General features: G+C 40.3%; 1 protein-coding gene across 1 annotated transcript in view; it reads right to left on the bottom strand.

The window, feature by feature from the left end:
- The window catches only part of obsl1b (obscurin like cytoskeletal adaptor 1b), a 36,357-nt gene that overhangs the window by 10,292 nt on the left and 10,320 nt on the right, over positions 1 to 15,745 (bottom strand). Inside the window, exons 7-15 of the mRNA XM_030757332.1 lie at positions 7,307 to 7,582; positions 6,910 to 7,182; positions 5,422 to 5,697; positions 5,067 to 5,342; positions 3,924 to 4,199; positions 3,577 to 3,852; positions 2,450 to 2,719; positions 1,640 to 1,906; positions 414 to 680 (exon numbers count right to left, since the gene is read on the bottom strand). Of these exons, the coding sequence (XP_030613192.1) occupies positions 414 to 680; positions 1,640 to 1,906; positions 2,450 to 2,719; positions 3,577 to 3,852; positions 3,924 to 4,199; positions 5,067 to 5,342; positions 5,422 to 5,697; positions 6,910 to 7,182; positions 7,307 to 7,582 (2,457 nt within the window). The remainder of the gene's footprint in view (positions 1 to 413; positions 681 to 1,639; positions 1,907 to 2,449; positions 2,720 to 3,576; positions 3,853 to 3,923; positions 4,200 to 5,066; positions 5,343 to 5,421; positions 5,698 to 6,909; positions 7,183 to 7,306; positions 7,583 to 15,745) is intronic.

Genomic DNA, 15,745 nt, shown 5'->3' with positions numbered 1-15,745 from the left:
CAAAGGGATGATGCATACTGAGTGACTGGGTGTGGAGTGGATTATTTTACAGCATGAGGTTAAACTGACACCTGACAGAAAAGACTCAACCAAGCTACTGCGTTTCACTCCGATGTGCTGGGCCGGTTTGTGTTTGTAACATGAACCCAGATAAAGGCAATGGTGGGAGTGCTGTCAATCCATTCTGTTACATGCCTCCACTAGTTGGCATATGGCCAGTTTTGAGTGGACCGCGTTAGCTACCAGTTTGAAGTCACAACAGAATGAGCAAAGTTGCAGTTTGGGTGCTGTGGCAAAAATGCATTTTAAGTTGGTCTGTATTACTTTCATAATTATTGAACTTAACAGCTGACCTTGTAATTAGCACATTATCTCAAAGCTATTTCTCTTTACTCTTTTACTAAAGGGCCTACCTTTTACAACAAGCCTCGCAGAGGTCTTCAGAGTCTCTATACAGAACACAAAGGTGGCAGTGTCTTCCACTGATAGGTTAGAGATAGTAAGGCTGTGGACTTGTCCTTTGGCACTCATACGGAAGTGATTAGTCGGCTTAAGCTTGATTCCGTTTCTCATCCATGTGCCCGGGACATTGGGATGGGACACCTCCACCTCAAAAGAAGCTGTTTCCCTCTCCGTGGTTTTAATGTCGGTCAGTCCCCTCTTGATTTTGATTTTTCGAGCTACAGAGGCAACAAAGTGGGAAAAGTTATGTTTGAGAGACTGGGATCCTAACACGGGCATTTTCATTCCAGTTTAACACTGAGCAGACACGGTGCCCTTTTTCTGTTGGAGAGCGGGCCTGGAGTTAAACAATACAAGCTGGCACGTACACAAGCCATTTGAGCCCCGGGCTTTACGCAAAAGTCCAGTGCGCTACGGAACAGCCAACATTTTTCACTTATTCTAACACAGACACACATTCCCTGTGGAAAAAAAGGAGTGTTTATTTTGGAGACCTGATGACAACAACCTCAGTTTTGAAGGCCAGGGTGTAAATTTAGATGCAATAGGAGGAGATCCAAATTCATAGGAGGTGCCAACAGCAGCCTGAAGTACCGGCTTTCCCCTTCCCACCCACACTAGTGTTGAAAGAACAGCCTTTAATTCACCCACTGGCCTGTGGATCATAGGACCTACGAAATACAAGAAGCATCTGCAAAGAAAAACAAGCATAAGTACATCTTAATCACTACAACATGCCTGTTTTACAGTACGTCAGGCTTAATGCTTTCGAGAAAGTTTAATAGTGCTCGTTCTTACGACTTTTCTGTTTTGTTTACAAAATGAGGTTATAGACTATGAACAGCAGCATATTTTAATTATCAAGCATTTAGCCTTTTAAATAGAATTTGGTGACTCCCACCCATGTGTAATTATCAGGCCTTTGTTAATCCTGCATCCCAACAGAAAATCCTGATCTGAAAGTCAGCTTGGGCTGTAAGGATGTCACCTGTTGGTTGCCATCATATTTCAGCACAAGTGCCAACCTGGTCCCCTGGTCACTCAAATTACTCTTACTCAGTTAATTGAAATTTGCCTTCACATGATGTAGTGATGGAGGCTACGCGTGAGACGGGGTTGTCGGCAACAGCGATAAACAAACAACAACAGGGCATAGTGAGAACACGTGGGCACTTACGTTCCACTGTGAGCTGGGCTTGTGTGCGGTCATGGAGGGTTTCGCAGCTGTAGGTGCCCCGGTCAGACACGGACAGTTTGTGCAGGGTGAGACTGTGTTTGCGGCCCTTGTGTTTCAGGGTATACTTGGCCCCAGGGTGGATTAGCACCCCTTGCCTCATCCATTGCACCTCTCCCGAATCCACACTCACCTCCACTTCTAGAGTTGCTTCACTGTATTCTTCAGCTACAACTGGTGTCATTTTCTTGGTGAACAGCACCTGTTGCTCTTAAAGTGAATGCTAGAAATTACTATATAACCACATGTCAACAGTTTATTCACTTTTATTTAATTGCAGCATGTTTAAGTTATGTACGTGGTCTTTGTTAAGTCTACTGTGAATGCACATCCAGACAGAGGGAAATATGTAGAACAGCAAAGTTGCATGGCAAGTTTAAGCACAGAGAATGAGCAAAAAGTTCTGTGGGGCCTTATCCTCTGCAGTGTAACAGACGCCAAAACCACTGAGCCACTTGTCTCTGTCAGTAACCAGAGGAATGCTGATATGAGAACCTGTCAAGTGCAAGCTGTCAAAGGCACCTTTTCAACGGTTTAAACTTATTCAAACGTTTGCATTTGTTGCTAAAGGTAAACTGGAATTTAAAGTCTTTATATCATCGCCCACTTCACTGAAGCTACTGAATGTAGCTTCATAGCTGCCAGAGAACGATAAGGTTACTGATCACAAAAGATGGTTAAATCTTTTAGCCTCTGTGGATCATTCAGACAAATTTGCATAGTAAAGTGTTAATTGAAGGGGCCACAACTCACCTTGAACCTGGAGTTCTGCCTCTGAAATCAAGCCCTCTGCATCAGCTGTCACTCTGCCGCTATCTGAAACCATGCAGTTGTTGATGCAGAGCATATGGCATAGTCCATTGCTGGAAACGACAGTCCGCTCATTCAAGGGTACTTGCTTGCCATTCAAACGCCACACCACTTTGGTGTGCTCTGGTGAAACTACACACTTAAAAATGGCGTCTTCTGCTTCACAGACGGTGACATTACGAAGCTCCGCTATGAACTCAATAATACGGGGGGCTGAAAATCATCCATATGAATTAGATTCACTGTGCTCAAAGTATTACAATTGCACATTGGCCAGTAGATTGTGAGTCTGTGAATTTCTCTTAAAGATTTAAATAGACTTACTTTCTACAGTGACAGTGGCTGAGGTCCTGTCATCTGTGGATTCACAGATATATTCTCCAGCATCTTCTTCCATTAGTTGGTGGATAGTACAGCTACGCTCTCTGCCTTGAGCCCGGATTGTATGCCGACGGCTAGGAGAGATCTCATGGCCATTTTTTAGCCACTGAACATCTCCTTTTGGCTTGTTGATCTCACATTGCAATGTAAGGCGGCTTCCCTTTAGAGCCTTGATGTTCTCCAACTGTCTGATAAATTTAACTTTCATTTCTGATGGGCAAAGAAATACACATTTAGATATGGTATCATTTTGACAGTTGTCAAATACTTCGAAAGAGAGGTCACATTTTGCTAAGTGCCAGATTCCTACCTTTGACTAAAAGACTGAAATACATCTCATCTGTGTTTACGTCACAGACATATTCTCCAGAATCTGACAGCTGCAGAGGATTAATGGTGAGCTTGTGGGTATTACCCACACTGGAGATGTGAATGTTCTCCTCGTTCAATAGTTGGCCATCTTTCAGCCACCGAACATTTGCTCTTTCACGGCTCACAATGGCACACAGTGTGACACTCTCATTTTCATAGGCTGTGATGTTATTATTTGCTGTTTTATTCAGAAACCTGGCTGGAAGCTCTGAGCAGAGAATGAGATTCACAAAGAAGTTGCTTGAAATTTCGTGCAAGCATCATTAAACCTAGACATATTAAATTCTGACACCTCTTTGAAAATCATCTTAACTTACCTTGGACCTCAACAATTGTTATCAATTTGTCATCGAGGGCATCACAAATGTATTCTCCAGAGTCCGAGGGCTGAAGTCCAGAGAGAACAAGCTTCCTCACAACGTCATAGCTGTCAATTTTTACACGAGTGTCTGGTTTCAGTATCTTGCCATTCCATAACCACTCAACTGTGGCGTTTGGCTGAGACACTTCACACTCCAAAATAAGGTCATCTCCTGCAGCTAGTATGTGATGCTCTGGGTGGCCAGAGTTTCCAATGATCTGCACAGGAGGCTCTGAACATAAAGAAGCACATTAAAATTTTGCAAAGGAAAAAGAGAAGTTAATTATTTAGGATTAATATTACCTTTGACAGTGATATAGAAGACCATTTTATCACCGACAGCATCACAGGTATACTCCCCTGAATCTTCAAGCCCAGCATTTAGGACAACCAGAGATCGGAAAACACCTTGCTCTTCGATGCAGTATCGCTCGTTGTCATCAATTAGATTATTATCTTTGTACCAACTGACTGAGGCATTAGCTCTTGAGAGTTCACATACAAGAATAATGTCATCTGATACTAAGAACTGTTTTTCTGTTTTTGCATTTGTTTTTCCAAGAATTTTGACTGGTAACTCTGAAAATGAAGAAGACAGAAGAAGATTTATTGGAACAGAATGATCCATCCATCCATCCAATTTGACATTTCACTTGATCATACAAAGTCTGGCATAAAATTTGGGCCCTCAGGTTTAATCAGTCATGCAAGCCTAGAGAACAGTCAGCATCCATTTAGCATTCACTGAGCACAAGTGAAAATGTATAAGTATTATGTATATATATGTAAATCTATGTGCATTCCCTCCACCAGTTGGAAGTGGTTGCAGGACATTGCTTGCACAATCTGGAAACAGATACCATTCACCTTCAAAGTAAAAGCTGCACCTTTTGAAATGTGTTTCTTGCAGCAATAAAGCAATATTTTGGTGAATGTTTTCCGGTTTCGCCTGGCACTTTTTTTTTTTTTTTTTTTAGCTTTACTACAGCTGAGAGAGCAAATGGCAAGTGCTTGCAAACAAGTCTCCATCTTCCATCCACACTATGGGCGACTGCAATGATCTGCTAGCAACCAAAACCATCACAAGGAGGTTTTTGGTGCAGCACCCTCTTTGTGACTGTTTTCATGTGGTTACAACCAACAACCACTTGGCAACTGGTTGGGAAATGCACATTTTTCCCTATCAACCGGAGATCGGCAATTGGTCTTTAGGCCTGTGTGACTAGCAGTGAATTTATACAGTACTTCTGCATTAAATCAAAACCATAGATATGTCCTAAGCACAAATCCTCCTGAAACCCCACACCATAATCTTCCTATAAATGTAACTATACATCACCATCAACGCAACCTGCACAGGTATGGCCAGCCACTTGCATAGGCCATGTAGTTGGCTCTACATAGATTCACTGCAGAAGCATAACTGAGGCCTGAGGCCTAACCTACCTTGCACTATCACAGTGAAATCCATTACATCGTCCTTTGCATCGCAGATATATTGCCCAGCATCTTCCACTGCCAGAGAGTGAATGGTTAACTGACGGATGACACCGTCTTCAAGGATTGTGATGTTTCTTGAATCTTCAACTTCTTCTCCAGTCTTCTTCCAAGTGACTTCAGCGTTTGATCTTGAAACCTCACACTCTAGAACTAGAATCTCCCCAGCCAGTTTCTCTACTCTACTCGCCATCTTCCGTGGACGTATGAAGCGAACAGGAGGCTCTGCGTATTAAGTGAATCTTGAGTTAGAATGGATAAACATAGACATACCAAGAGTCTTCTTACTTTTAAGTTTTATTACCTGCTATGTTTACAAAGAATGTCTTGGAGTCATCTGCTGTGTCACATACATATTCTGCAGAATCTTTGACGGTGGTTTCAGGTATAATAAGTCTTCTGTAGACACCATCCACCTCTAGAATGAGATTGTCATTCTCCTCCACCTCGAGTCCATCACGGTACCAGCGCACCATTGCATTGGGCCGTGAGAGCTCACAGCTTAGTACCATCCTCTCAGAGGTCTGTTGACACAGTTCCATTTCTGACTGGCTCGGGGATACAATTTTCACAGGAGGTTCTGAAAGTGAACAGTATTACCCAGCTTATACAGTGCATATTCTTTTATTGATTGATGCAAGAAATGTGCAGGGGTAAAGCATAGCAGTCCCTGTCACAAATTATTTGCACTTTTCAATCTAAATTTATTGCAGCATAATCTAAAGGCATCTGTATGCGTCACAAAAACACACAAAATTCAGTCATCTAATCTGTTCCTAAGCTGACACACATTGTCAATGCCGCTTCAAAAATATGCACAAGGTGTCATTTCTTGCTGGTACCTGGGAAGCTTTGGATGCAAAAGACCAACAACGTCAAAATCAAATGGCAGGAGGCTTTTAACTGGGACTCTGGTTGTATCATGCTTGGGATCTACTTGGTTGTGTATTAAAAAGGTGCTTTGGCTTAAAATATGGACTTCACAGCATTAAACCTGCATTTTGAAAATTTGACAGTGAAGGATACCCAGTGCTTTCAGATCAAGCAACCATATGGGATGAGTTTTGAATGCCTCACAATTGCAGTGGCTGGTGCAACAAGGCACCAACAACAAAAGAGCACCGTGTTCGTAGAAGCCACTGGCTTTGATTTGACACCTTGCCTCATACAGTCCAGTGCAGGAACTGGAGAGGTGCAATCAACAGTATTTGTGAAAAGTAACATTTAGAAACAATTCAATCAGCTTACTTACATAAATTTTAGTTACTGACCATTAGTCTTTTGTGCTTACAACTAAGACTAGATCCATAAATGCCTTTGAGAAGACACTGTGGGTACCATTATTCCTGTATCCAGTATCAACACTTTGTCTTAAAACATGTTCAGATGACACATAGTAAGTTTACTGGTTCTTATCCTACTCTACATGAGCACTCAAAGCACTTTGTAAAACATGCCTCATTCACCCACATGCTTTTTTCTGTCCAGCATTCACACACATCCACACGCCGATGAACGCATTGGAGAGGAACTTAGGGTTCAGTATCTCACCCAAAGACATTTTGGCATACAGACCAGAGCAGCCAGGGATTGAATCACCAACCTTCTGATTGGTAGATGACCTGCTCTACCTCCTGAGCTGTAGCCCCCCCCCCCCACACACACACACTTGATGCTAACTTGTTTGTTTGAAATACACCAAAGCTCTTGAATGACATTTTGTTTTTTCCTCTTAGAAAATTGACATATCCCCACATATACAGACAGTATGTAGAGAGTCAGGGGTTTGTACCTGTGATATTTAGGTGAAAGAATATTGAATCGTCAGCTGTATCACAGACGTACTCTCCAGAATCTTCAACTCCACTAGAGACAATCTTAAGTCGTCGATAAGGCCCTTCTAATTTAAGCTTGATGTTCTCACTCTCTTGAAGCTTTTGGCCATCTTTGTACCAGCTGACCACACCATTGGGACGAGACAGTTCGCAGCTCAGAATAATTTCCTCGGGGACATGACGATCAAGGTGGACATCCTCCTTGGGATAGATTATCATCACAGGAGGTTCTTTGGAGAAAGAATACAAGTAATTGAAGCCTCAGCTGTGCACACTGATCAACATTTTAATACATGTACAGTCAGTGGATGCAGTTTTTATATACTGCACTATTATGTACAAGTATTTTATTACCTCGTATATTAACCTTGAAGATTACAACGTTGTCTCCAGCACGACATGTGTATGTGCCTGTGTCAGACAGCCGGGCTGAATGTATAGTAAGTTTTCTTTTGGTGTCCTCTGCTTGGATTGAAACATTATTGCCTGGTTGTATTTCAGTTCCGTCCTTGTACCACTTCACAACACCATCAGCCCTGGATACTTCACATGACAGAACAAGCTGTTCGTGTTCCACAGCACTCTGGAAATGGTCCTTCTCCGGGACATCAGCAAATGTTACCGGTGGTGCTGCAGACCAAAAATAAATACTAAAGTAAGATTTTTGCATGAAACTAGATCTCGTTATTTCTGCTTATGCAGATAATAGTTGTACGATCAGGTTTTCACGATTTAGACATGCTGATCTCAAGCTTTCCCATCGAGATAACAACTTCTCACAGATATCACAAGCATCAGTGGGTGTTAAGCCACATTTGAAGTGAAAACATACTTGCCGCAGTGCACTGATGTAACGTTATTTCCATAGGTGTGTGCAAAAAACTCAAAATACATGCTGGACACCGAAGACATGTCCTAAAATATGAAGCATGTATACAAAAAGGAGCTAAATGTTTGATAAAATTAGGAATTTTAAGAAAATCAGCTATGATGGATATGATGATGGTCAGGTTTTGCTTTGTTAAGTATTAGAGGTCATGAAGGTGTACAAAACAGAACAGTTAAAACGTTTGCCAAGAAAACATGGCCAAGAAAAATCATATCACCTTTCACCTCCAAACAGAAATCGCTGAACTCTGAATTATCATCAGTTTTACAATTGTTCACGCCAGAGCATGAAGATGTGGCCGATTGCATAACCAGTGTCCTCTTTTTGCTCTTTGAATCAGTGCTTATTTCCGATTCTGCCAAGAGTTTTATTCCATCCTCATTCAAGCAGGTCTGGATTGCAGAATGTGAGATCTCGCACTGTGGTTTTATCAGTCCGCCTGCTTCAAGAGGCGTGCTCCTCTCAGCCTCTGGAACAGCTGAGAATCAAACCAATGCTATAGGATTTTCAGTTCATTAACAGTAACCAGATAGCAATGGCAGTCAGATTTGCTTTTGTTATCCTATGCTGTGTAACATACTTCAGTTTATATAGTCAAGGGTAAGAGATGTCAACAGTGATTTTTAATTAATTGACATTTGGCCCCAGAATGGTGTAAATGTTGTTTGGCTGAGTGAAATCACACCATTATTTTAACATATAACACTGCAAAGTAGTATGTAGTGATAATAGTACAGTATCAGCCAGCCTGTTCTCATTCCTAGGGAGTCAAATACCGTTGTTTTGTAAATGCCGACATCTATCAGGTACCCACAAGTTGTCCTTTGGTGTTGGTGCAGTGATATACTCGGTTTATGGTTCTGCCCATAAACAGGTCTTACTTCCAACTCGTGGCAAATAGACACTTGTAACAGATGCCTCTGCATCACATTTAAACTCACTGGGTAAGCATCATTTCTCAGTGGACATGGCTACTATTGAGAAACTAATTAACCAATTACCCTACCAATTAGTGTTCAGTGGCTAAACATAGTAAAAAACAAAAAAAAAAAAACAAGTTAAAATGAAACTAATCACTGCCTAAAAACAAAGTGAAACTAAGTGCAAAAGACAAACAAGGCAGCTCATTTTCAGGCTTTCTTTTATTATGGAAATAGTTCACCAAATGTGTTTTTGAAAACATTTGAGGTCTGAATTATGCCGTGCAGTTGCTGAATCTGGCTTCATTTCTGATAAACAACATTTATTTCTAAATGTTTTCAGGGGTTCTCAGAGCGCTTAGGCTGTGCTGGGCGTGCTCTGATTTGTATAAAGTAGCCTAGACTTCAACTTTCCCAATGAAGACTGGGCCACTCATCCACTGAAATATAACACTTCTGTACCAGAATGCAGGGCTTCTCTCTTTACATGGGCAGTAACTGGAAGTTTTAAATGATGAGTCCTGTGCAAATTTAACACCATCCCTTAAAGCTCAAGCTAATGTGGACTTTGTCCTGTTTTGGAAGAAGGCTGTTATCGCTTGCTGTCCAAAATCACTGCAGCCAGAGCGACATGACAGAAGACAACTTGTGCATATCTCTGCAACACAGCAGTATGTGATGCCCTAGGATGCAACATTACCTTACAGAGTGGTGGCAAATATTTTAGTAAATAGCTGTGCACTGACGGTGCGTCATTTCGGTCTCTAAAATGAGCCTAAATCCAGTTTTCTCTTCTTAGCTCATTTTTGATTTTAACCAAATCCTGGGGGAAATCTGGCTCTCTAGCTGGTGAATACATTTCTTTTCTACCAGCAAGCTGCCAGTTTTGTCTGGTGCATCTAGCCTGAAAGGCCATTTTTGCTCCCAAGGGCAAAAATTACATTTAACTGCATATTAATATTAAATATTGAATGAGTAAATCACAGCAAAAACTTTAAAAAAAATCCCTGCATTTTCTACTCGGGTAAAGATGTTCACCAAAATTATGGACAAAAGAGGTACATAAAAAAGCATTAGTACACCTAACTTACACATTTAAATGTTGTAGCCTAAGCTGGTCTATTAGCCAAGTATTAATAGACAGTTAGTAGTTCTGACAAAGCTCAAAATACTTAAATCACCTGCAACATCCACCTTGAATTCTATATGGTCATCTGCGGCCTCACAGATGTACACTCCAGAGTGTCTGACTTCTGCTGACTGAATGACCAGTGCCCTCAGTCTTTCTTGAGCTTGGAGTTCATATTCACTCTCAGGAAGTATCTGTTCTCCATCTTTGTTCCAATAGATTTGGGCAGTTGGCTCTGAGACTTCACACTGCAGCTTAATTGGGCAGCCTGCTTCAACAAATTTGTTTCTCGCAACCTCTGGAAGCGATGAGAACCTCACAGGAGTAGCTGCGGGGGTATTAAAAGATTTGCAGAGCACTGCTGTTAAGCTGACAGAGCATCGTTTAACAAGTAGTGTTGTGCAAATCAAACTTTTTTTTGGTTTGGTTATTTTAGCACAGCTAGGATTTTCAGTGTGTGTAGTTAAGAGTAAGGATATTCATGCTAAAATCTCACACTTGCAAGCTCTTTAATTAGAAGGGAACGTAAGAAACTCACCTTCGATGTCCACATGGAATGTTACTGTGTCCTCTGCAAGTTTACAGCTGTAGAGACCGGAGTCAGAGACCTTTGCAGAATGAATCATCAGTTTTCTGAGGTTGACATCTCTTTTCATATCAAGGCCAGTTTTGCAGAAAAGCTCCGTATCATCTTTAAACCAGGAAACCTGGGCAACAGGATCTGAAACCTTACACTGGAGGATAATTGGACAACCAGCTGCAATCAGCTTGTATTTTTCTGAGAGTGGGATTGGCATGATCTGTGGCGATCGACCTAAGAGAGGAGAATAACAAGGGTATTGGGTAAGACGCTTGTTGCAGACAAAACACACTATGCAGAGAGTCATATTTTCCCATGATCATTCAAATCAAAGTATGTTTCAGCAACTCACACCAGAGAATAAGAATGTTGGGGTTAGTACCATAAGAAGATAGCAAGGATAGAAATAAATCACCTTTTACATCCACTTTAAAGGTGACAGTGTCATCTGATGTTGAACATTCATAGGTACCAGCATGTATGCTTCCAGCTGAATGGATGAATAGTGTCCTTGTCAGTCCATCTGACTGCATTTCCACATTGTTTTGTGGCTGGACTTTCACTCCATCTTTATACCAGTTGACATGAGCGGAGGGATCATGACAGAGTTCACACCTCAGGACAATGGAAGCGCCTTCTTGGACGGACTTGTTCCGGTCATTCTCTTGGAGCTCTGAGAACTTCACAGGCAGGGCTGTGGGTTTTTAAAATTGCAAAAGAATGTCTTAATAAAGTGTCTTTAAATATCAAAACTACTGTTTATTCAGTTAGAAAAAAGTAGGAACTTAAATTCAACCAAAGCAGCAGACAGATGACGCAGGTCTTTAAGAACAAAGTGCTTTTGACAAGACAACATAAATAAGAACTCAAAGACGTCTAGAAGAGCAACGATCAATGTGAAACCAGCAAAAAAGTACAGGTTAGACATAAGAGTGTTAACGGCACAAGAAGTATATATAATTAGTGCCATTAATAAGAATGAAGTTGACTCACAGCTTTCTTTATATATTGTAAAAATGCTGCATTATGAAACTCCATTTTTAATGAGATGTTTAGAGTGAAGCTGTCCTATCTTATGTAATTCCACTTTTATTAAAGTGTTAAAAAGTGGGCATTGTGATTAGGTGTGATGGGGGCTAGTTTTTCTTTAAACTGACATAAATGAATATAACAAATTCAACGTTACTGACATTTGGCCACCGCTTTATAAGTCGGCATGAGTAGTGTATTAGGAAGGCTTGATAATTAACCATTTTCTGTTAGGTGACTAGACATACATGACTTAATCACCTGCTGTTAACCTTGTTAGTGGCAATGCAAGACAGTGAAAGCGCTGCAGAGTTTTTTTGTTTTGAGCATCACCTTTTACATCCACAGTGAACTGGATGTCATCATCCTTTGACTCACAACGGTACACACCAGTGTGAGCCCGCTCGGCTGATGGGACAACTAGACTCCTCAAATTTCCCTCTGACTGGATGTCTACTCCACTTTGAGATAGGAGCTTTGTTCCATCCTTGTACCAACTGACTTGTCCAGTGGGCTCTGACAGCTCACATTGCAGAGCAATGGGACAGCCTGCTATGACCGTCATTTTCTGGTCAGCCTCAGACATAGCTGAAAATGTCAAAGGTGGAGCTACAGGATTGAATGTAAAATAGAACGGTCAATAAAACAGGTACTGTAATGGACCAAGTGAAGCAAAGTACAATCCTGAAACTGAAGCTTTCCATTAAAACCTTTAGTATTTGTAAGGAAAGGTGCACCTTTAAAATGACATTTTGTATAGCTAGTAATGCTGGTATACCTAAAGATAACAGTTTTATTAATAGTGACACTGTCACACAGTTTTGTAAGGGTATTATTGAATTTATAAAAAGCCTAATTTAGGTTCTGCAGTGAACTCACTAAATATCCATCCATCCATGGTGTACAATATATTTGATTGGCAAAGTTTTATGCTTACAATTTTCAGCCTTTTTCTCCATAAACCTTTTTTTTCATCACATTTGGTCAGTGCCTACAGTTTGTGCCTGTAAGATGATTTAGCCTTGAGAAATTCCTGCCTTTGTAGTAGGAGGCTGGAAAGTTGGAGTTCTTCCAATGACCAGTCACTTTACTTAGTCAAGCAAAAAGTGAGTGAACTAATGAAACCTTGGCCGCTTGACAAAGCAGTTCAGAGTTATTTTGACACAACTGTGAAGACATCCAAGACATTAGAGTCAAAATACCTTTGGTTGTACCAAAGTTGTGCACTTCTATATACTGTCTTGGCAGGGACTTATGAAAAAAATGCTTTAATTAACTGGATATTATGACCTAAAGAGAGGGTTACTGTATTGTTGGGCATGTTTGCTCAGTTCACATGTCAATGATGTTCCACAGAGAGCCAGTGTAACCCCCTTAATCAAGTTTGTAGGGTCTTTACCTTAATATAAAACGCCTTGAGACGACTGTTTGTTGTGATTTGGCGCTATATAAATAAAATTGAATTGAATTGAAGTTACACTTTATTCTTGATTGAGGCTAATGAAACAGATTTTCTTCTCAAAGATGTTTTAACTTGCTTTTCTTGAAAACTAAAATTATTGAGAGGATTTTCTGTCCATGTTCTGCCCTAAATTGTAAAACTACAATTCGGAAAAGTGAAATTAAAGAACCTCCACGATTAAATCTCGGAATTTATTAGCTACAACTATTCGCCATCCTTATCACAGTATACACTACCAGTGTATTTACCGCCTGTCAGGAGCTTGGTGAAAATGTACAAAATATTTTGACAGGGTCAGAAAACGCTCTCAACCTCCAAGACTGCTCAGCATTAGAAGTGGTGTCGCTAATTAGTCAGGCTTATCATTGCTGCTATGGTTGCTAGGTTACTTGTGTTCATTCTGCTGATTTGTTTTAATTCTTTCGACCATCAGTATGTTGGAAAGAAAGCAGGCTTAAAGAGCTTTGTGCATTGGCTCAGCTCTTGACAAAATGAAAGACTTTGCAAGATACTTCACTTCCTCTTGGTTAAGTGTACAATGCCAGTTCTGAAATTTAGATAGAACAGCACATGTCACTGTGTCTCAATCTGAAAACTCTAATTAGCAAACTTCAGAGGAGTATACTAAGTACTAAATTGTACAGAACCTGAATTTCCCCTGAGTAGTGTTATCTAAAATAAGTCTAAAATAAGTGGGATAAATGCGACTCACAGACATTTTACTGTTTTGTTCTACAACATAGAATTTGCAATTAATTATGCCACTCGTGAATTTTTGCTAACAAGTGGCTAAATGAGACTATAGAAGTGGTCATGCAGATTCAACATCATCATGACAAACACAGGAGCTCAGTGGTATTAAGAAGTCATGTGACATCGTTCACTGAGATTGTACTTACATTTCAGAAATTGTGCATTTGGAATTAATTTGTAGAGATTATCCTGCTGAACAAACATGTCATAAATTCTTATTTTACACAGAGCTTATTTTATGCAAAAATCCAAAAGCATTTGGAGGAATCCAATTGACTTTTTGTTAAGGGATCCAGGACCGCGCTTCAGGGTTGGCCTACAAAAACATCATCCCAGCAGAACTCTTGATTCAGTTTCAGCCATGGACTTAGACATCTTGGAGTGCAATTATGGAAGCTTATTATCATGATCATCACCTTTTAACAAATTTATTGTAATGCACATTTCTCTTTTAATTCACAAACTTACAACCTGAACCAAGAGATTATTCTGTGAAAACAGTTTTGAAGAGATTTTGCATTCAATTATATTAAAGTATTATTGTTTTTTTTTTCTTATATTTTTTTCTCTCAGGGGAACTCTTAAATCTATTTAATTTATCTTGATTTTATTCTTCCAAGAAACTAACAAGCGAGCTTACCTTTTATTAGAAAAGCAAACTTCTTTGTATGGAATTAACCTGCACTAACATCTATTTTCATATCAGATGAAAAAAACAGCTGTTGTCACCTTTAACATCCACATGAAACTGCACTGCATCATCTGTTGTCTTGCAGCTGTAAATCCCTGCATGAGACACTGTTGCAGATCGGAAAGCCAGTGTTCTTATTGAACCATCTGCCAGCATGTCTTGCCCAGCTGCTTCAAGAAGTTTTATTCCATCCTTGTACCAAGTAACTTCACCATTAGGATCTGATATCTCACACTGCAGCATTATGGGTTCACCAACTTCAACAGACTTGTTCCTCTCAGCCTCACAAAGTCTTGCAACTCTCACAGGCGGAGCTGGGGATGTTTGAGGTAACATCAAGAGAAAATTGCATCACTATTACTGACCACAACACAAATGATGCTTTAAAAACAAAAGAGAGCAAATTCTGAGCTCAAGATTAGTCATGCCAATAAATCTTAAGAGTTAAAATAAGTCATAATAAAAATATGTCCTCAATTATTAGTAATATAACAAGATGTGTGTTTGGTTAGACTTGAGATAACTAGGCATTCAAGTTAGGATTTGAAGCTAATATATTTACTCTTTTCTCTATTTGTAATGTTCTCAGATCACCCAAACTCAACTTTTCAACTACTTAAGTAGTTTTAGTGTAAACAAAGTCAAGTGAGTAAATATAGAAATTGTCAAAATGGAAAGGATTGCAAAAAAAGCAATCTCATTCATTTTACACAATGTCAACATTGTGCCCGTCCATTTTTTGCTTGATAATGCTAACCGTTTAAATCACCTTCAACAGCCACCTTATTTGCAGTGACACTGTCACTCCAGTAACCATCATGAGTCCCTGAGAGGTAGAGCTCCTTTGATTCGACAGTTGACGGATGCTTGATAATGTAAGGCTCTGCACAGTGGGTGGAATATCTTTTCCCAGAGTTAACTGTGATGTCTACTTGTTCTTCTGTGGTATCCATGGTATGATAAAACTCTGCGTGGTCTGTTCCTTCCTGATTTGGCAGAGACAACACTTCTGAATTGTTAATAACTGTTTGTCCTGTGTGACAGGGATGATCCGATCTGACATATGCAGACTGCTGCACGTTGTAAGGCTCCTGCTGGAAAGTTTCTACCTCTTTAAGGTTAGACAAATCCAATGATTGAAGGGATGTTGTTTTAGGGAAGTCACAGAGCTTCTGTGACAGATCAGCAGATGTCTGCAGGAGTCTGCTTAACTCTTCTGATTGGTCAGTTGTAGTCCATAAAGAGTTATAGGCCCCCTCTGAATAGTCAGTTTCAGTTTGTAAGCAATCATGAGGCTTCTCTGAAAAGACAGGTGGAATCTGCATGGAGCTACAGGCCCC

This window comes from Archocentrus centrarchus, chromosome 21, assembly GCF_007364275.1.
Source record: "Archocentrus centrarchus isolate MPI-CPG fArcCen1 chromosome 21, fArcCen1, whole genome shotgun sequence".
Classification (NCBI taxonomy): Eukaryota; Metazoa; Chordata; class Actinopteri; order Cichliformes; family Cichlidae; genus Archocentrus; species Archocentrus centrarchus.
This window is presented reverse-complemented; position numbering and strand designations above follow the sequence as displayed.